Raw genomic sequence first — 21,807 nt, 5'->3', positions numbered from 1 at the left:
TGTTGTGGGCATGTTTTAACACATTGCCAGAAGGTTTTACCCACCAATGTTATGTTGCTAGCACGTTATTTGTCATAATTTAGCATTATTTAACTCATTGCTAGCATGTTTTCGAATTTTGACATCTTTGAAATTCTATGAGCATGTTTTAACATTGCTAGAAGGTTTCACTCTCCAGTATTATGTTGCTAGCATGTTGTTTATTACAATTTAGCATTATTTAACAAATTGCTATACTATGTTTTAGAATTGTACCATCTTTAACCTGTTGGCATGTTTTAACACATTACTTCTAGCAATGCGTTTAAACATACCCATAACGTTAAAATGTCAAAATTCTAAAACATGCTAGCAACATGATATTGAGGAGTATGATAATACCATGTTGCGAGTATGTTTTTAGACACTGTTAGCATGATATGTTTAGCATGTTGTCTATCTTATACGACAAGCAAGGTCATTATTATTAACAGTTGAATTATATATTATAAAGTAAAATAAACAAAGTGAGGGCAATGTTAAATTTTATTTAGTTTAACTTGATGTCCTAAAAATATTATATTAAAAAAATTATATATTTATACAACTCATGTCTTTTGTAACTAACCTGAATTACTGATTTAAAGGATCTGAAGGCTTTTCAGCTATGCACATGTAAGCAGAGACCTAGTGAAAGTGTATATGATGCCCTCTTGTGGGAAACACGTGCACTTGCATATCAGAGAAATCTCAGTGCAAGTGCCTTCATATAATTCTAACAGAAAACTGAATTTATATATATATATATATAAAAAAAACACACATACTCCGCTCTACATGTATAAATTTATTTCTTAAATTAACTTACAAACCTGACGAACTCTTTGTCTTAAATAGTGCATTAAAATGGAAAAGGACAACCAGTGCGTAACAAAACCTGAGATAAATAGACACACATCATGTGACTATATTTAAATATATAAATACACACCACACATTAATGAATAATAAATGTCTGAATAAATAGCAATATGACAAATAAATAAAGATTTACGCAATGAATAAATAAACTCTTTCTTAAATATAGAATAAATAACTTATGTGCAACTCGTGGATATCTAGGTACTATTCAGAGAACAATTTCCCCGTTGAGCTCATCAATATTAAATGATATGCCACCGGAGCGGGGCCCACAGCTATATAAAGTAAAGCTCGCAGCAGTGGGTATCTCTTACTGGACCGGCTTTTATTCTCCCGAACAAAGACTTGCCGAGTGGAAACTGCTTCTAGATCAGTGCAGACGTGTATGATCTGGGTTTAGAGGTCTTGGTGAAAGTCTCCATGCTCTGGTGTTTTGCTGTGGCCCTCTGGATGCCAGGAGACGAGGCGCTGGTAGCGCTCCTGACGCTGCTGGTCCGGGTCGATGTTCACCCACACACTTCCTGTCCATTTAAAGCCTCGTGTGACTAAGCAGTCGCCGTGCAGGGAGAATTCATCCAGCTCTCCGACCCAACCTGATTGAAAGAAAAATGGAGAACAATGGGGAGTTCGTTTATATTCATTGTGCGCTGGAATAATAATACTTTTTTAATGTTTTAAAAGAAACTGCTCAGATACTGATTAAAATACAGCTGAAATAGTAATGTTAACAAATATAACAATTGAAAATAACCGTTTTATTGTTAAATACACTCACTGGCCACTTTATTAGGTACTCCTGTCCAACTGCTTGTTAAAGGGTCACGAAACACCAAAACACATTTTTTGAGCTGTTGACAGTAGTATATGAGTCCCACACTGCTAAAAACACTATTAGGACACCTATATTTCACTGAAAAGTGTAAATTGGTTGTTTTTGCGTTATTTCAAGCAAATTCGTACTTCCGGTTTGAAACGAATTTTTGAAGCTGCGTCACGGTCATGACATAATAGCGTGTATTCCAGCGTGCAGACTGGGCGTCTGTGCCAGAGTGAGTCTTATTACGTCTTACAGTGTGATGCATTAATGCATGAGTAAGGCTTGGTTCAAACCAATCAGAGCGCTCTATTGTGCAACTTCATTAATATTCATTAGTGTCACCGTATTTACACGACAGAGACGACACGTTGTGTTGGCAAAACAAGCGTGAAGTGTTGCTTTTATAGTTTGCTGCCGTTAAGTTTAGTTTCATTTTCTCTCTGTGAGAGCTCAGTCACGTGTGAATTACAGTGTACGCGACGCTCGACAACAATAACTTGCGTGTCTAAGGAGGAACATTGTTTACCTGAGAGCTGTTCTCATCTGCAAACGCTGAGATCCGGATTCGCTTGTAGTATTCTCTTCATAAAGACGCGGCTCTAGTTGCTGGGGATTGTCCTGTCTCTACAGATTTGGTAAGAGAGCGACCAGTGCTCTTTGTTTATTCAGTTTGTTCGTATCGAACTAAGTTAACTATTGCACCGAGTGTAAACATGTTAGCACCACAACCAAACTTTAATCTCGTGTAGGGTTTTTACCGCATTTAGTGACCGGAATAACACACGCGGCTTTCTGACACTACCTGTCGTGTGCATCTAAGTTTACGGGAAATGCGGAGGTTTTTTTTCTCTCATTCGCCATGCGGTATCAAACATTGCATGAAAAATACACGCTTAGAGCAGTTCCTCGAATCAAATATCTCGTTTGTCGCGAAGGGCATGAATGAATTCCCTGAATGAAAGAGCCAAACTGCAGTTAAAGTCCACCATTTAATAATTTGGCAAATAATTCGACTACAGATGTCCATGTAGGTTAAACACCATCACTTTCTCCTCTGTGTTTATTTTGACTCTGAAACTCGCGCGTGCCCAAATAGACACTCCCACACCCTCCCACTTTAGTTCCTCCGACACTCCCCCTTAAACAGAGCTGGACACGCCTACTTTTCTGACTTTTTCCAAAGTAGAGGTGTGAAAACACTCTGCTGAAACGAGGGGGTTTCATGGCCCTTTAACACAAATTTCTAATCAGCCAATGCATTTAGGCATGTAGACATGGTCAAGACAATCTGCTGCAGTTCAAACCGAACATCAGAATGGGGAAGAAAGGGGATTTAAGTGACTTTGAATGTGGCATGGTTGTTAGTGCAAGACGGGCTGGTCTGAGCATTTCAGAAACTGCTGAACTACTGGGATTTTCACGCACAACCATCTCTAGGGTTTACAGAGAATGGTCTGAAAAAGAGAAAATACCCAGTGAGCGGCAGGTATGTGGGTGCTGATGCCTTGTTGATGCCAGAGGTCAGATGGCCAGACAAGGTGATAGAAAGACAACAGTAACTCAAATAACCACTCAAGGTATGTAAAAGAGCATCTCTGAATGCACAACACGTCCAACCTTGAGGCAGATGGCCTACAGCAGCAGAAGACCAAACGGGGTGCCACTCCTGTCAACTAAGAAAAGGAAACTGAGGCTACAATTGGCACAGGCTCATCAAAATTGGATAATAGATGATTGGAAACCGTTGCCTGCTCTGATGAGTCTCGATTTTAGCTGCAATATTCAGATGTTAGGGTCAGATTTTGGCATCAACAGCATGAAAGTATGGATCGATCCTGCCTTGTATCAACTGTTCAGGCTGGTGGTGGGGGTGTAATGGTGTGGGGGATATTTTTTTGGCACATTTTGGGCCCGTTAGTACCAATTGAGCATTGTGCCAACGCCACAGCCTACCCTAGTATTGTTGCTGACCATGTCCATCCCTTTATGACCACAGTGTACCCATCTTCTGATGGCCATTTCCAGCAGGACAACACACCATGTCATAAAGCGCTAATCATCTCAGACTGGTTTCTTGAACATGACAATGAGTTTGCTGTACTCAAATGGCCTCCACAGTCACCAGTTCTCAATCCAATAAAGCACTACTGAGATGTGGTGTAATGGGAGATTAGCATCTTAGACGCGCAGCTGACAAATCTATCATGTCAATATGGACCAAAATCTCTGAGGAATTTTACAGAACCTTGTTGAATCTATGCCATAAAGGATTAGCGCATTAGAAACATGTAAACAAGCGTACATGTAAACAACATGTTAACATGGGTTTATGGCAGTGGTCACCAAACTTATTCCTGGAGGTCCAGTGTCCTGCAGATTTTAGCTCCAAACCTAATCAAACACACCTGAACAAGCTAATCATGAGCTGCGTCCCAAATGGCACACTATACACTATGCACTATGTACTTATCCACTTACACACTCAACAGGATAGTATATGTATGTAGTGTCGTCCCAAATGGCACACTAATGTTTTTTACCAAGCGGAAATTCAAACCGTTTCCCTGATGACGTTTGACGGTTGCCAAATCAGTGAAATAAACGACTGAATTATCAAATAATACCTGCCGTGAGTCTTACTGCATTCACCATCGGGAGGCGCTATAATCACTCTCGTAGGAGAATTTTGCTTTCACCATCCAAAATAAATAAAGTTATCCAACATGTGCGTCCGATAGCTCCGCCCCTTCCACTACGTAGGCAAACCTGCGGTCGTTGAGTGCGTGAAGTGTCCATCATTCCACATGTCATTTTAGCGGCTGAATGAGTGCATCATCCGGGTAATTAAAGTGCACCTATTATTTTTTAGAGTTTTCAGTGTGAACGCACTACTTACACTATTTATACTACAAAATGGCATAGAAAAGTGCATAAGTATGCGATTTGGGACACAGCTAAGGTCTTACTAGGTATACTTGAAACACCCAGGCAGGTGTGTTAAGGCACTTTGGAGCTAAACCCTGCATGGCAGCGAACCTCCATGAACGAGATTGGTGACTCCTGGTCTATGGAAACAAGTTAACACGAGTCCACAACCACAGCAGAACATATTTTAACCAATAATAATATTAAAACAGACCATTTCATGTGTAGTCCAGAGTAGCTTAGTAGCTAGGTTAATTGGTACGTGTGCTGAACCTTTTGACTACACTAGTTCGAATCCTGTTATTGAATAATTTTTTATATTTCTGGTTGTAACATGTTAGAATGTTTCAGAATGTTACTAAAGTTGTAGCACAATTGTAAAATGTTGCATGGTGTCAATGTTAATATATATTGCTAGCTTGTAGCATGTTGGCACTTAGCCTGCTTATAGCACCTTTCAATGTTTAACGAGCATTAAAAGGTTTTAATGCTAACATTGCTAACATTTTTAACATGGCTAAACATTAAAATGTAATAAGCATGTTTTCTTAGCATGTGTAATACAAGACTTATATATTTTGGCATGTTGTTAAGATGTTTTTAACGCTTAACATGTTGTTATTCCTATGCTAACATAAATTAGCATGTTTTTAAGATGTTACCAGCACGTTTATCATGTAGTTAACATAAATTAACATGATGCTAGCAAATACTTACAATGTGTTAACATGAAATAGCATGTTGCTACCATGTTTAACTTTGCTGCCCTGCTGAAAAATCCAGCTTAAACCAGCCTAGGTTGGTTGGCTGGTTTTAGCTGGTCGACCAAGCTGGTTTTAGAGGGGTTTTGGCTACTTTCATGCTGGTTTCCAGCCATTTCCAGCCTGGTCTTAGCTGGTCAGGCTGGGAGATGACCAGCTAAAACCAGCTTGACCAGCCTAGCCAATCTGGGAGTCCAGCCAAAACCAGCTACGTCCAACTTAAACCAAGCTGGTCAAGCTGGATTTAGCTGGTCATTTTCCAGCCTGACCAGCTAAGACCAGGGTGGAAATGGCTGGAAACCAGCCTGGAAATGGCCAAAATCCCTCTAAAACCAGGCTGGTCAACCAGCTAAAACCAGCCAACCAGCCTAGGCTGGTTTAAGCTGGATTTTTCAGCAGAGTGGTATGAATTAGCATGTTTGTTTGAAAAATTTTCAACATTTTTTAACAATGGTGCTAGTTGGATTACAAAGTTAAAGGGAAGTATGCCATAAAATGAATTCACCATTGCCATCTGAGAGGTGGTTGTACCACAGCAGAGCAGTTCCGGCTACGGGTTTGACCTTCAGATTGCCTTTATCACAATATTGCTGGGAGAGATCGCCCAAGACCTGAAACACACACACACACACACACACACACAGTTTTCAGGTGAAGCTGCAGCAACATCAAATGCCCAAGATAGACATCATATTTCAGGACCCTCTTCCTGTTCCTGCCTGGTCGCTACGGCAACAGAGCTCACCACCCTCTGTTGCCACAGAAACAGGGCACGGCTCACCTCCTCCTCATAAGTCCGGTTGTCAGCGACGGGGAAGCTGGTTTCTCCTCCGCTATCCGCAGAGTTCAGATACAGCAAGACCGTCAGATATCTGTGAAGAAGACACTCTCGTATATCTGGTAATGTTTTAAACATTCAGTTCAATTAGGCACAATATCTTATCAGGAGTATACCTGCATGCCACCTGGTTGGAGGTGTTTGCTGCCAGATGTGTGTGGGTGCAGCTGTTGTCGGGGTGGGTGGGGCTGCTGTCGTGGTGGGCGTGGCTGAAGCCACCCTGCTCATAACGGACAACTTCCATTGCCTCGCTGAGATCGACCAATGAGGATGGCAGTCGTGTTAAACGGGTCACTCTGGAGAAAGATTGAATCATCGTCTGTGCTTTTTGTGTGTTTAAACTAGTTCTGTTTTGTGACATATAGGTCTAGCCAATAACCAGACATTTAGCAATTTTGCCCAAAGTTTGGTTAAGAAAGCAAAACAAACTAGAGGTCTGCATTCCCGCGGGACCCGATCACATTTCTGCGGCACAGGAATACATTTCCTGAATAAATCGCAGGAGTGGTCGTAACGGTTTTATTTTGGACGGAGCAAGCGAGCACGGGCATGTATGTGTGTGTAAGAGACAGCATGATGCTGCGTTTAGCTTGTTTATTGCTGTCTATGTGTGTGTGCGAATGAGAGCTCTCTCTCTCTCTCTCTCTCTCTGTGTGTGTGAATGAAAGAGAGAGCGAGACGCTGTCTGTGTGTGTGTCACTTGCTTGTGCTTGTGTGTGTGTGTGTGTGTGTGTGTGTGTGTGTTTGTGTGTGTGTGTGTGTTTATACAGACAGCGTGTTATAGGCTGTCTGTACTCTGTATAGCTGGGTGGTTTTCAGTTTTGTTCTCCCCCCCCCCGTCAATTAATGGGAACGGGCACGGCGGGTAGAAAATGGGGCGGGGCGGGCAGCGGAACAACAAATGCTGAATATAAGCGGGAGCGGTCGGGTTCGGGCTAAAACCTGGCGGGTGCAGGATTCAAAATTTAGTCCAGCGCAGATCTCTAGAACAAACCATCTGCGGTGAACTGGGTCAAATGATAGTTCACTTAAAGTTTTAAATTCTCTCATCATCTACTCACAGGCTTGACTTGACCTTGACTTGTTTCAAACCAGTTTGATTTTTGTTGGTTCTATTAAACAAAAAGGTAATGATTCGCACTCGTCAAGTAATTGCTTCATACTTTTTTCTTTTTTCCTTCTTTGGGTGGTTTAAAAACACAAACGTTTTGGCACAATGCCTTCCTCAGTGTGTGATACAATCCTCTCACTCCACCCTTTAATCCCATAGTCAATTACAATGCGTCATTAGTTAGACGGCCACTCTCATTTTCATTTCATTATTCCATGAATAACCACAAGGACTATTTACCTTCATATTTCAAACATTTTTTCACAGAGAAATAGCGTATAAATTATCATCATTTGCCAAGTGTACATCAATACAATGAAAATCTGACAGATAACATTAAAAAATAAATAAAGAATAATACAATAAAGAAGTTTCTTTAAAAAATGCAAGCGCGCAGGGCACACTTTAGCACTCTACGCACTTGGTTCTATTAAACAAAATCAAAGTCCCTTTATAGCACGCCAAATCAGTCAGCGGCCATCTTTGAAACACCTCTTGGGCAGTATGCTCGGGCATTCTAGGGAAACATCAAATTCTCCAAAACTACCTGCCAAGCTTACGATTAGATTGCATATTAGCAATCGCCAATAAAATTAAAGAACAGCAGTGTGAAATTTAGTTTCATTTCTAAAGGTTTCAATCACACAAAATCTGCAGAAACTCCCATCTGGTCTGAGCCCCTGCGCCGGAGAAACATTAGTTTATATTGTTTGCTGATTGACTCCTGTGCTAGTAGGCGGGGCTTCATTCACCTTTAACCCCTTTCACACATACAGACCTTTCCGGAAAATTACCAGCAATTTTTTAGAAAGGTGTGTGTGTGTGAACGGCCCCTTTTTAAAAATACCGGTAAATTCGTCCTGGCTGTTTTCAGGAAAGAGAAGTTGTAACATTACCGGTAATTTGCCGGAATGCTGCGCTGTGTGAACGCAGAAGGAAGATATCCGGAAAGAGCGCGTACACGTCTAGAATGTGCTGATGTGAGACGCCTGCTTTAGCCAATCAGAACAGCCAGACGCATTCACATCCGCACGGTTTACGAAAATAAAAGCCTTTGAATATTTTCCCAGACACATTTACCTGCTAGAAATTAGTCATATAACGTTTGTATGCTCATCTTAATGCCATCCGAGTAAATAATTATCGATAAGATGCTTATGATAAGCCGTTGTTTAACTTCAAGCTTTGCGTGTGGCCGTGAAACAGCCCGCGAGCGCCAGCACACAAACATATCATGTACATCTCGACATGTGAAAGTGTTTCTCTATATGTTTTCATCGAAGTTTTTCACAATACTGATTCATCCACAGAGTTTGTGATGTAGTCCAATGTTTACAAATACAAGCGCAGCCGTTTAGAGCTCATTTCTGGTTAATGATGTCAGAATTTACCGGTATTTTGGGATGGATGTGTGAATGCTCTTTTCTGGAAAAATTTTGTAATGTCCTTGTCTGTGTGAACAGCGCTTTTTTGAATTTACCGGTAAAGTCACCGGTAAAGTTACCGGTAAAATTTTCCATACATTTACCGGTATCACTGTGTGAAAGGGTATCTACTGGTATCTATTGACCGTTACAATTTTCCCAATACAAAACTATACAAATGGCATGCCTTGTGTATTCTATAGTCTTTGACAAAATATTTTTGTTGTGTTCTATAACGGAACTAAAAATTGACTCAATTTAATACAAGAGTCCAAAACAAAACTCGTATCTTGTTTGTACAACAGAAGTGTACAGATTGAAAAAAAACACAACAAAGTTTCAACTGTCTTGGCAGCAGAAAGGCACTGGAATGGCATTGGATTGATATGAGGTGAGTAAATATTGACAGAATTGTAACTTAGTAATGTGGTCTGCTGTGACAGATTGAACAAGGCCCTGAGCGTTACTCTCTTTTCCAGCCTTCAGCATGCATTACCTGTTCCTGACGCTTTTCAGCAGGTGGTGTGTGCCCTCTCCAAGGTACAGCCGCGTGTGTGTGCTTCTCTGTCTGACCTTGGTGTGTCCGTCCAGGCCTTGAGCAGTACCGCTGTAACGCAGCACTCCTCCACTCACACGCTTAAACTCCTGCAGAGACAAAACTCCTGCAAACACACATCAATACAAGTCAGCTGCGGCTTCACTGTAGAATAGCAGGAATAATATCACATTCCTATAAGTTTGCTAGGGTATTGCTAAGGTGTTCTAAACCTTTTTAAAGGGGGCCTATTATGCTGATTTTTACAAAATGTAAAACAAGTCTCTGATGTCCCTTGAGTGTGTATGTGAAGTTTGAGCTCAAAATATTCCACAAATACTGTTTTATAACTCTTTAAAGCTGCCCCTATTAGGCTTTGATCCTACTTGTGCCATTTTGGTGACTGTCGCTTTAAATTTAAATGAGACTGTGCACTTTTCAAACGAGGGTGGAGCTCAGATTCAAAAACAAGAATAACTTCCTGTTAATGAGGGAGAGATCATCACTAATGACGGAGCTTTCCTCCTCTGATGACATGTACAAAAGGGAAAATGTCAATTAAAGTGTTTCTGCAGAATGTTTTTAGCAAGTGTGATTACAAAAAAAAAAAATTACCATTTTTGCCATTAGAAGCTCGTTGTATTCACAGACAGTTGCCACTGTTTTATTATTATTATTTAAAAACAAAAAAATATATAGGCTGTGTCTGAAACTGCCTACTACTCAGTATGTACTGCATTTGAATTTAAACGTACTACTCGGCCATTAGAAAAGTACGTTCTATACAGTATGAATGCGAAAAGTATGAATGGAATTCAGACTTACTGCATCCGCCATTTTGCCATGGTCACGTGATCTACCTGCGTCAGTTGCGTCGCTTCACTTCCATGGCTGCATCTAAAACCGCCTACTACTCAATAGGTACTGCATTTGAATTTAAACGTACTACTCGGCCATTAGATAAGTATGTTCTATACAGTATGAATGCGAAAAGTATGAATGGAATTCGGACTTACTGCATCCCCCATTTTGTCATGGTCACATGACCTAACTGCATCGATTGCGTCGCTTTACTCACATTCATGAATTTGCTCGCAGGGCTTCATGGGATAGCGCAGCATGCATGGGATTCGCACTCCAGAATCTCGCCGGAAGTAGTAAATCATCAGGGTACTTCTCGCATACTGATTTTCGACATACTACTCGGCTCGCATACTGATTTTAGTGTACTTTATAGTATGGAAATATGCGGTTTCGGGCGCAGCCATACATTAGCAGCAAATACATTAGCAAACAGTTCAGCTTATTAAAATTAATAGCTGTTATAATGAAATAGAATCAAGCTATCAAACCTCATTAGCTGTTTCCTCACTGTATAACTTACACATTCTAAATAAAGAGCAAACAACGAATTTCTTTTTTATTTAGATTTTTTCGTTTGATTACATTAAATAACAGGTCTCACTTTAAAAATGCACACATCTAACAATATAATGAAGGCATTCGACTGCTTTCCTAACTTTTTATGCTCATTTAAGATGAAATTAGTTGTGCTTGAAAAAAAAAAGACATTAGTACAATTTTTAAGATCAAATTAAAAAAAGATCCTGGTCTTTTTCTTTTGGGACTCCCTTCTAAAACACAAGCAATGTCATTGACCCTTGACACCAAAGGTTATAAATTGTTAGATAAATTGCTACTTGTGGCAAGAAAATGCATCCTTATTAGATGGATAAAACACACTCCCCCCACTGTGACACAAAGGTACAGAGAGATGTTTGCGGTTTTGCCCCATGAAAGGCTTTCAGCTGTGCTTAATGACAACATACAAAGTTTTCAAAATATATGGTTTCCTTTTATAGATCACTTGCCCTCACATGTGAGGGAAATAGTTTTGTGTTAATTAGGTTTTTGTTTTGTAGAGGAGGGTTGTCAGAGGCTCAGAGAATGGTCTTTTGTTTTTTGTTTGTTATTTTTGTTGTTTTTTTAATCTTCTTTTGTTCTGTTCTAATGTTCTTTTTTTCAAATGACATGTCCATATTATTAGGAATGTGCTGTGATGAGGAAAATATATATTTAGTTTTGTGTGCCTTTCCAGGGACTATATGACTAATTGGTTGCCAATATTGATACTTATAGATAGTATGACGTTTCCCTTTTTCCTTTTTTTTTCCCCTTACCTCCATATATCTGCTGGCTTGTTTTTAAGGATTACTACAATTCCTACAATTCTTTGCACATTTTTGTAAAACTTGCCTTTGATTATGTCTGTAAAAGCACATTGTAAAATTTTTTGAAAACCTTAAATAAACATGTTTAACTTGGAAAAAAAAAAAAAAACTTTCAAAATTAGATCAAACCATTCAAAAGCTTTTATTTCCTTACAATTCATGGAGACAGTTAACACTTGGCAAGTGTAGTTTGTTCTGAATTACAATCCTTACTGAAATGGTACCATATAACGTTACACTGAAAAATAAAATATTAAGAAACTAAAAAAAAAAAAAAAAAAAAAAAAAAGACACCAAGATCGACATCTTTAGATATTATTATTATTAATTATGTGTATATGTCTGTTTAAACACGCACCCAAAAGCCAGACTTTCGCTCCGCTTCAAATCGCGTATACAGAGTCCGTTTGGGAAACAGAGTCTATTTAACACTATGGAGCGCGTCAGCTGACAGACATGCACCATTATATGACTGTTTTGAGGATTGCATAGGAGCGGAGACGGCACCTGTAATGAAAAGGAAAGGGAACGCGCCATTTTTATATTTATTTCAGAGTGTAAAACGATAAAAACGATCCAATAGGCACATAGGTCTATGTGTTTTTGTGTATTTATTTGTTTACAATACATAGCATGGATTATAATATAATATACAGAGAGATTAGCTCTTTGTCATGGACAATATTTCTAAAAATAAGCTTGATAAGTTGTCTGTATCAGGGTAGTGCTGACGTCAGACGAGCGCCCAGAGGGCACTGTAGTCTGTTTATAGCCTAATGTTAGCTTTTCAATTCTAGCGTTCGTATTTAAGATCCAAAAGTGCTCAAAGTTGTATTTATGTGTGAGGATTATCCGGCTGAAGAAAACGTGTAAGTATAATGAACAGTGTTTGAACACAGAGCTTATTATTTGCAATCTTCGAAAAGCCTATGGGAAAATCCCATTGGGATTTTCACGAGGGAACCAGTTTTATGCTAGCAGATTAGCTAGCATAAAGTAGATTAGCCTACAAAGTGACGTCATAGTTCCTCCACTCTATTTCAGCAGTCTTTTGCGACAGTTTGTGCCCGTCATGAGGTGTTTTACCTTCAAAGCGTTCAACAGGAAAAGGAGCTGTTGCGTTGTCCATATTTTTTACAGTCGTAGGTCAAATTAAATTACACATCATGTATTAAAGGGATAGGTTACCCAAAAAACAACATTTACTCATCGTTTACTCACCCTTGTTCCCAATCTGTATGGTGTTTTGTTGTTTTTTTAAACACACAAGAGGAAATGGTGTGCTTGAATACTATAAATATGAGCAACAGCAATAGAGACGCTTGCCTGCGCAAATATCACAGATCAAATATTGTTGATGGCAGCGTTACAATAGACCAGGCGAGAATAACAAGAATAGCATTTCTGTGTTTTTCTCCTTTATTCGCGGGTCAGTGGGTCTTCACTCTTTCCCCTCCGGAACCGAACCACAGCGGGATGCTCTCCAGACAATAGGGCAGGGGGGACCGGAAGAGGGGACGTTACCTCGGTGAGTCCGTATGCCAGGCGGATGTGTGTGTGTGTGTAAACCCCCCCATTAATGAGACTTTAATAGGATCCATCCGGAAGCTACTAGAAAACACTGCATGTCGTGTCATTGTATCAGACCCACCGCTCTCACACACGCACACACACTTCACTTACCAGAAGGGTTGGTCTCAAGCCCGGTGTGGATTTTCCGTAAATTGTATGAGCTCAGCCAAGATCCATCGGTGGAGTGGGAAAGACTCAAAATCTGCAGCAGAACAGATGCTTTAAGCTCCAGGAATTATCATGTTATTAATCTGTCTCAGTTCATCATATTCACACTCTCGCCATGAGAGGATAATTCACCCGTGTCATCTTTTAAAGGGATAGTTTGCCCAAAATTGAAAATCCCACCACCGTTTACTCATCATTGATTTGTTTGTCAGTGTTGTTATTGTTCTGCAAAAGAAGATATTTTAAAGAATGTTGAAAACTGATAACCATTGATTTCCGTAGCATTTGTTTTTCCTACTATGGATGTCGTGGCTAGCGCTTTACAACATTCTTCAAAATATCTACTTTTTGCTATTTTGACAAATTATGACAACCAATCCATTGTGTATGGTGGCCAAGAGAGCTTAAACATGCAGCAAGTTAAAAAAGATCCAAATAGAAAAACACTAATAGACAGTAAAAACATCTCCGTCAATTTGACAACCAATGAAAACACAGAAATGTGCTGTAAATAATGCAGACCATGTTAGAGGAAGCCAAAAAGTGACAAACCCGGCTGCTTCCTGTTTAGAGATGAGTTGAGTTTTTTTTTTATTAAAACGTCCTGGTCATACGATTCCTTATTCTTTGTATATTTTTATCCCAAAATAATCAGACAAATTGCACAATTTACATTAAATGAAATGGTATTTTGTAAACAAACATAAACTGCATTCGGATTCATCCCTTTCTGGGCTCTGCGGACACATTTATTTTGTGGCCTGCACTATTTGTAGAGCATTTTCTATTTGCATGTGTTTTCTTAAAGGGATAGTTCACCCAAAATTGAAAATCTTGCCATCGTTTAGTCATTATTGATTTGTTCCAAACCAGTTTAAGTTTTTTTGTTCTGTTGAACACAAAAGATATTTTAAAGAATGTTGAAAACTGATAACCATTGATTTCCATAGTATTTGTTTTTCCTACTATGGATGTCGTGGCTAGCTCTTTTCAACATTCTTCAAAATATCTACTTTTTGCTATTTTGACAAATTATGACAACCAATAAATTGTGTATGGTGGCCAAGAGAGCTTAAACATGCAGCAAGTTAAAAAAGATCCAAATAGAAAACACTAATAGACAGTAAAAACATCTCCGTCAATTTGACAACAAATGCAAACACAGAAATGTGCTGTAAATAATGCAGAGCATGTTAGAGGAAGCCAAAAAGTGACAAACCCGGCTACTTCCTGTTTAGAGGTGAGTTGAGTTTTTTTTTTATTAAAATGTCCTGGTCATACGATTTCTTAATCTTTGTATATTTTTATCCCAAAATAATCAGACAAATTGCACTATTAACATTAAATGAAATGTTATTTTGTAAACAAACATAAACTGCATTCGGATTCATCCCTTCTGGGCTCTGCGGACACATCTATTTTGTGGCCTGCACTATTTGTAGATCATTTTCTATTTGCATGTGTTTTCTTAAAGGGATAGTTCACCCAAAATTGAAAATCCCACCATCGTTTAAATTTTTTTGTTCTATTGAACACAAAGGAAGATATTTTATAGAATGTTGGATATCGAGAACTATTGATTTTCATAGCATTTGTTTTTCAAATATTGATGTTGTGGCTAGCACTTTACAACATTCTTCAAAATATCTAATTTTTGCTATTTTGACAAATTATGACAACCAATCCATTGTGTATGGGGGCCAAGAGAGCTTAAACATGCAGCAAGTTAAGAAAAGATCCAAACGGAAAAACACTAACTGTGAAAACATCTCCGTCAATTTGACAACAAATGAAAACACAGAAATGTGCTGTAAATAATGCAGAGCACAACACAAATATGTTAGAGGAAGCCAAAAAGTGACAAACCCGGCTGTTCCCTGTTAAGAGATGAGTTGAGTTTTTTTTGTTAATTTAAAACGTCCTGGTCATACGATTCCTTATTCTTTGTATATTTTTAACCCGAAATAATCAGACAAATTGCACAATTTACATTAAATGAAATGTTATTTTGTAAACAAATGTAAACTGCATTCGGATTCATCCCTTTCTGGGCTCTGCTGACACATTTATTTTGTGGCCTTCACTATTTGTAGAGCATTTTCTATTTGCATGTGTTTTCTTAAAGGGATAGTTCACCCAAAATTGAAAATCTTGCCATCGTTTAGTCATTATTGATTTGTTCCAAACCAGTTTAAGTTTTTTTGTTCTGTTGAACACAAAAGATATTTTAAAGAATGTTGAAAACTGATAACCATTGATTTCCATAGTATTTGTTTTTCCTACTATGGATGTCGTGTCTAGCGCTTTTCAACATTCTTCAAAATATCTACTTTTTGCTATTTTGACAAATTATGACAACCAATCCATTGTGTATGGTGGCCAAGAGAACTTAAAGAGCAAGTTAAGAAAAGATTCAAATAGAAAAACACTAATAAACTGTGAAAACATCTCCGTCAATTTGACAACAAATGAAAACACAGAAATGTGCTGTAAATAATGCAGAGCACAACACAAATATGTTAGAGGAAGCCAAAAAGTGACAAACCCGGCTGCTTCCTGTTTAGAGATGAGTTGAGTTGAGGTTTTTGTTAATTTAAAACGTCCTGGTCATACGATTCCTTAATAATTGTATATTTTTATCCCAAATAATCAGACAAATTGCACAATTAAAATGAAATGAAATGTTATTTTGTAAACAAACGTAAACTGCATTCGGATTCATCCCTTCTGGGCTCTGCTGACACATTTATTTTGTGGCCTGCACTATTTGTAGTGCATTTTGTACTTGTATCTATCATCTTTCTTTCTTTCTTTCTTTCTTTCTTTCTTTCTTTCTTTCTTTCTTTCTTTCTATCTGTCATCTATCTATCTATCTATCTATCTATCTATCTATCTATCTATCTATCTATCTATCTATCTATCTATCTATCTATCTATCACATCATGAACAGCATGTGTTTTCTTAAAGGTATAGTTCACCCAAAAAACCAAACATTCTGCCATCATCTACTTTGCGTTAATTTATTCCACACACTACTACACAAAAGAAGATATTTTGAAGAAAGCTGTAACTTTATTTGTTTCTCCTATTATAAAAATCAATACTTTAAGGTTTTCAGCATTCTTTAAAAGATCTTCTTTTGTGTTCAACAGAATGAAGAAACTCCAAAAGATTCGGAACCACTTGAGAAAATATACTCATCATTAGTGAGTTTATTTTCATTTTTGGGTGGACTATCCCACATTTGAGCTCTCTTGGTCACCGTAATGGTAATTTCCACCGACTTAATGAAGTTTGCAAACTATCTTCAATTCTGTTCCACAAAAGAAATGAAGTCTTATAGGTTTGACATGAAACAAGTTTTAAATAAATGATGACAGAATGTTCATTTTGGAGTGGACATCAGCAGTGATTGTGTAATGGTGACAGTGTCTGACCTCCTCCCTCTGCAGAAGGCCGTCCTGGTTGAGGTCAAGGAGGCTGAAGAGCTCGTCCTGAGTGAGCTGCTCCTCCTGGTCAGGATTAGTAAGAAGAGAGCTGTGGGTCAAACCCTTCAACTGCGCCAGCTGCATCACCACATTACTCTCCTCCACACTCAGGAATCCTGGGATCTCTGAGACAAAACAATATGCAGGTGTCGGTTTGTATATTGCATCCGATCGATAACAGGAAACCATCGTTCTTGAAAAGAATCCATTTTCAAATTCAGTAAGGATGCATTAAATTGATCAAAAGTGAGAGTGAATCTTTTTTATAATATTAAAATTGGTTCTCATCCAAATATATGCAGTTTTTTATTTATATTCATGTAAAAAAATGTTTCTAAAATGTCTAATTATTTCCACAAACACCAAACAACACATATATTATATTATATTATATTATATTATATTATTATATTACTATATTATATTATTATATTACTATATTATATTATTATATTACATTAGATTATTATATTATATCATGTTATAATATAATATATTATATTATATTAGATTATATTAGATTATATTATATTATTTTATTATATTATATTATATTATATTAGATTATTATATTGTATTGTATTATATTATTATATTACATTCTATATTTTATTATATTATTATATTATATTATATTATTATATATTATATTATTATATTATATTATATTATATTATATTATATTATATTATTATTATATTATATTATTATATTATATTAAAATATTTTATATTATATTATATTATATTATATTATATTATATTATATTGTTTTATATTAGATTATATTAGATTAGATTTTTATTATATTAGATTATATAATATTATAAAACACTAATAAGATGTTTCTTAAGCTTTAAATCATATTTATTATGTTTATGAAAATTATGATAAAATGTATTTATGGTAAAATAATCCAGCCTTTGTGACCATACATACAGTGGTGTGAAAAATGTGTTCGCGACCTTACTGATTTCGTATTCTACATCATGTTTATTACACATCTGTTGTGGTGAAATTTTAGCCCACTCATCTTCGCAGAATTATTGTAATTAAGCCACATTGGAGAGTTTTTAAGAATGAACTGCCATTTTAAGATAATCATCTCAATTGGATACAGGTCAGGACTTTGACTAGGCCACTCCAAAATCTTTATTTTGTTTTTTTTTCAGCCATTCAGAAGTGGACTTGCTGTTATGTTTTGGATCAATGTCCTGTTGCAGAACCCCAGTTCACCTCAGCTTGAGGTCACTAACAGATGGCCAGACCTTCTCTTTCAGGGTATTAGGTATAGTATCAGGTATCAGGGTAGGTGGATACCTAATCAATGAGTTAAACCTAAAATCCAAATAAGTCAAATTTGTGTTGAAAAAAATTCATACTGGTTTTGTGAACTGTCTCAAAATAGTGAATCATGAGTCATGTTCAAGCGTAAAGATTGAATTTTAGCTCTTTTTGAAGCTGAAATTGTAATGTTTTACAACAGGTCTTCCAGGTCCTGAAGCACCAAAGCAGCCCCAGAACAAAAATCAAACCCTCTTTCACACAGGGCTGTGTAGTTTTGTATCTTGTTTTCCCTTAATAATAAAAACCTTCATTTACAAACTCCATGATGATATTTTTAATAATATTTCAATTTGTTTGATGATCTGAAACATTAAAATGTGACAAACATGCAAACAAAATATTAATAGGAAAAGGCAAACAATTTGTTACACCACTGTACATACACACACCTAAATGTGTGCGAACACGTACACGCACAGCTATCTTTATGAGGACATTGCTCATTGACATTGATTTTTATACTGAACTGACAGTATATTCTATCCCATACCACAACTCTACCCCTAAACCCAACACTCACAGGAAACATTCAGCACTTTAATTATTCCAAAATACCCAAATCTGTGTCATTTATGAGCTGTTTTCCTAAATATATAAACAAACTGTATAATAAATTCCCTTATAGCATCAAAAATGACAACATTTTAGTTTTGCTTGGACAAAATAGTACCTGTTTTAAATATAAACCATTTGGCAGTCAATATATATATATATATATATATATATATATATATATATATATATATATATACTTGATAAAAATGTCATATTTGTATACTACACTCTATTATTAAATGAAATGAGTGTAGTTAACATTTACAAAAAAAGTTGATTCTACTAATTTGAAAAGAGTTTTAAACTCAGTGTTGAAGGTAATGAGTTAAATAAATACCTCATTATTTCAACTTAAATGGAGTAAATTTACAGTACTTATATAGATTAGTTTAACTCAAATTGTTTGTAGCGATCGGTTTCCTCAAATGGTTTGAGTTGCCATAACTTATTGGGTTTTACAGTACTCAGAGTTCTCTTCATTTACTGTGCTCAAATTGCTTCGTTCACTCAAATAGTTAAGTTCACAGTACTTATTAGGTTTAGTTTTTAAACTAAATGGTAAACTTTTTGGGTTAAGGTTACCTTAGTTTAGTAAACTTGCATTTTACAAACATATTTTTAAAAATTTTTAACAGTTATGATCGATTGAATGCTCCATGTTTCCTCCATGACGATGGGTGATGAGGCGAATATCAGACGGTTGCTCTGTTCTTGCTCAGGTGTTGATTTACATGCAACTCTGAACAGTTAAAGCATCAGCAGATGATCCTAATGTGTTAAGCCTGTGTGTGTTTGATCTATTGTAGAAGTAAGTGTGTGTGTGTGAGAGAGGCAGACAGAGAGAATGTGAACATTATCAGATTAGACTGAAGGATTAAAGGATCACAGTCACACTAGGCAGTGCTAATCAACAGAACTGCAAACAAGTGTTAATGCAATCAATTCTCCTTTGGTGACAAGCATCATGACAAGCATCCTTGGTAAACGTGGAAGTGGGCAGTAAATCAGGACAGGTCAGTTTGAGGCCAGTTCCAGAAGCACATCTGCTGTGTAAAAAACTGTCTGTCTTCAGAAACAATATAGAAAAATAGTTTACCTTTTCATAATCACTTTAAAACAATTGACCATCTAAGCAGTTGACTTTAAAATGTTATAATATGTTCTTATTTTGAGGAACATCTGGTCTAAAGAGTTCTGTTTAAATGTCCAAAATAAATGTATTAAAAAACAAGAATTTTAATTTATAGTAGATAATTAATTAATAAATAGTATATATTTATATTAACAATTTTCTATTAAGTCAATTTACAGTTAAACATACCAATGTTATAAATTATACGAGGAATATAATAAAATTAAAAAAAAATGTTTAAAATGTTATTTTGAGAAGATATAATTATTCATAAGTTTCGGATGGATGGATGAATGGATGGATGGATGGATGGGTGGATGGACGGACGGACGGACAGACAGATGTTTGGATGGATGAATGGATAGATGGGTGGATGGATGGATGGACGGACGGGCAGATGGACGGATAGATGAAGAGATAGATATTTGGATGGATGGATGGATGGATAGATGGATGATAGATAGATATTTGGATGGATGGATGGATGGATGGATGGATAGATAGATATTTGTATAGTTTGATGGATGGATGGATGGATGGATGGATGGAAGGATGGGCGGATGGACGGACGAACGGACAGACGGATAGATGGATAGACAGATGTTTGGATGGATGAATGGATAGATGAATGGATGGACGGACGGGCAGATGGACGGATAGATGGAGAGATGGATATTTGGATGGATGGATGGATGAAAAGTTAGATGGATGGATGGATGGATGGATGGATGGATGGATGGATGGGCAGACGGACGGATAGATGGATAAATATATATTTGGATGATGGATAGATAGATAAATAGATAGATAGATAGATAGATAGATAGATAGATAGATAGATAGATAGATGGATGGATGGATGGATGGATGGATGGATGGATGGATGGATGGATGGATGGATGGATGGATGGATGGATGGATGGATGGATGGATGGATGGATGGATGGATATTTGTATAGTTGGATGGATGGATGGACGGACGGACGGACGGACGGACGGACGGACGGACGGACGGACGGACGGACGGACGGACGGACGGACGGACGGACAGACAGACAGACAGACAGACAGACAGACAGACAGACAGACAGACAGACAGACAGACAGACAGACAGACAGACAGATAGATAGATAGATAGATAGATAGATAGATAGATTAGGGTTAGTTAAGAGTTAAGTAAGTTAAGAATTAAAACTATAATGATGACATTATTATATAATCTGAGTAATGGTCACATTAGTAAATGGCTAAGACTGTGAGCAGTGGCCACTGAGATGGCAAAAATAATGAATTGTGCCCATCCTCCTCTCTGAGACTCATGGTATTGCCTGACCTATTGAGAGTGTTAATGAGACTGTGCCATTAATGTGTTCCGGCGGGGGCCATTATTTTTTCTGGGATGGGTGAGAGTGCTCAGTGACTTAGATTACTGTATATAGGTTTCATCGCCTTTGTTCAAGCACTATTCAAATGCAGATAATGCATAAGCATATAGAGACGCGCGCTCTTCATAAAGCCCTTCCACATGGTTAGAGATGCGGTCACTCTACTCATTAGATGGGCTGAGGGGAAGGAACGGGTCCTGGGAATGGAGCGGACAGGAAGTGAGGGCCATTTCTGGGGTGGACATTGTGTAGAGCTCCCAGCAGGAGAAGAACAACTCCTCAGCATCACACACACGCACAGACGCCACTCCAGCCCTCTCACACTTACACACTTCCTTTCACACACCTCTGTCACAGCCAGCCTCCCTAGATCTTCAGCTTTACAGTCACCCTGTCTGAACCCTCTCAAAACCCACACACACATTAATAACACAGATCTGTTTATGTATCTACAACTAACTATATATCAAATCAGGATATATCCATCAATTCGCGGTCAACCATCTATAAAAAACATTTATCTATCCAGTACAAATGCATCTAATCATGAATCTATCCAACTGTCTGTCTAATCAACTGTTTATTTACCCAACTTAGTCATCTGTCTATCAATTTAT

The 21,807-nt window shown here is 37.5% G+C and overlaps 2 protein-coding genes and 1 long non-coding RNA gene across 3 annotated transcripts in view; 1 reads left to right on the top strand and 2 right to left on the bottom strand.

Annotated features, from left to right (window-relative positions):
- Positions 1–813: 813 nt before the first annotated feature.
- Positions 814–21,807, bottom strand: part of p4htma (prolyl 4-hydroxylase, transmembrane a) — a 36,788-nt gene continuing 15,794 nt past the window's right edge. Inside the window, 7 exon segments of the mRNA NM_001080691.1 lie at positions 814–1,493; positions 5,909–6,014; positions 6,185–6,275; positions 6,358–6,537; positions 9,273–9,438; positions 13,226–13,316; positions 16,721–16,896. Coding sequence (NP_001074160.1) covers positions 1,297–1,493; positions 5,909–6,014; positions 6,185–6,275; positions 6,358–6,537; positions 9,273–9,438; positions 13,226–13,316; positions 16,721–16,896 — 1,007 coding nt within the window. The 3' untranslated portion in view covers positions 814–1,296.
- Positions 2,090–21,807, bottom strand: part of rbm38 (RNA binding motif protein 38) — a 199,313-nt gene continuing 179,595 nt past the window's right edge. Inside the window, exon 3 of the transcript XR_012398241.1 lies at positions 2,090–2,945. The gene's annotated coding sequence lies outside the window, so the exon portion shown is untranslated. The remainder of the gene's footprint in view (positions 2,946–21,807) is intronic.
- On the top strand, positions 16,788–18,372 carry LOC141380631 (uncharacterized). Its single transcript, XR_012398979.1, has 3 exons — positions 16,788–16,917; positions 17,943–18,058; positions 18,257–18,372. It is a non-coding gene; the product is annotated as an uncharacterized lncRNA (long non-coding RNA).

The sequence above is a fragment of the Danio rerio genome, chromosome 23 (genome assembly GCF_049306965.1).
Source record: "Danio rerio strain Tuebingen ecotype United States chromosome 23, GRCz12tu, whole genome shotgun sequence".
NCBI lineage: Eukaryota > Metazoa > Chordata > Actinopteri > Cypriniformes > Danionidae > Danio > Danio rerio.
Note: the sequence above shows the minus strand (reverse complement) of the source record. Positions and strands in the feature narration are given on the sequence as shown.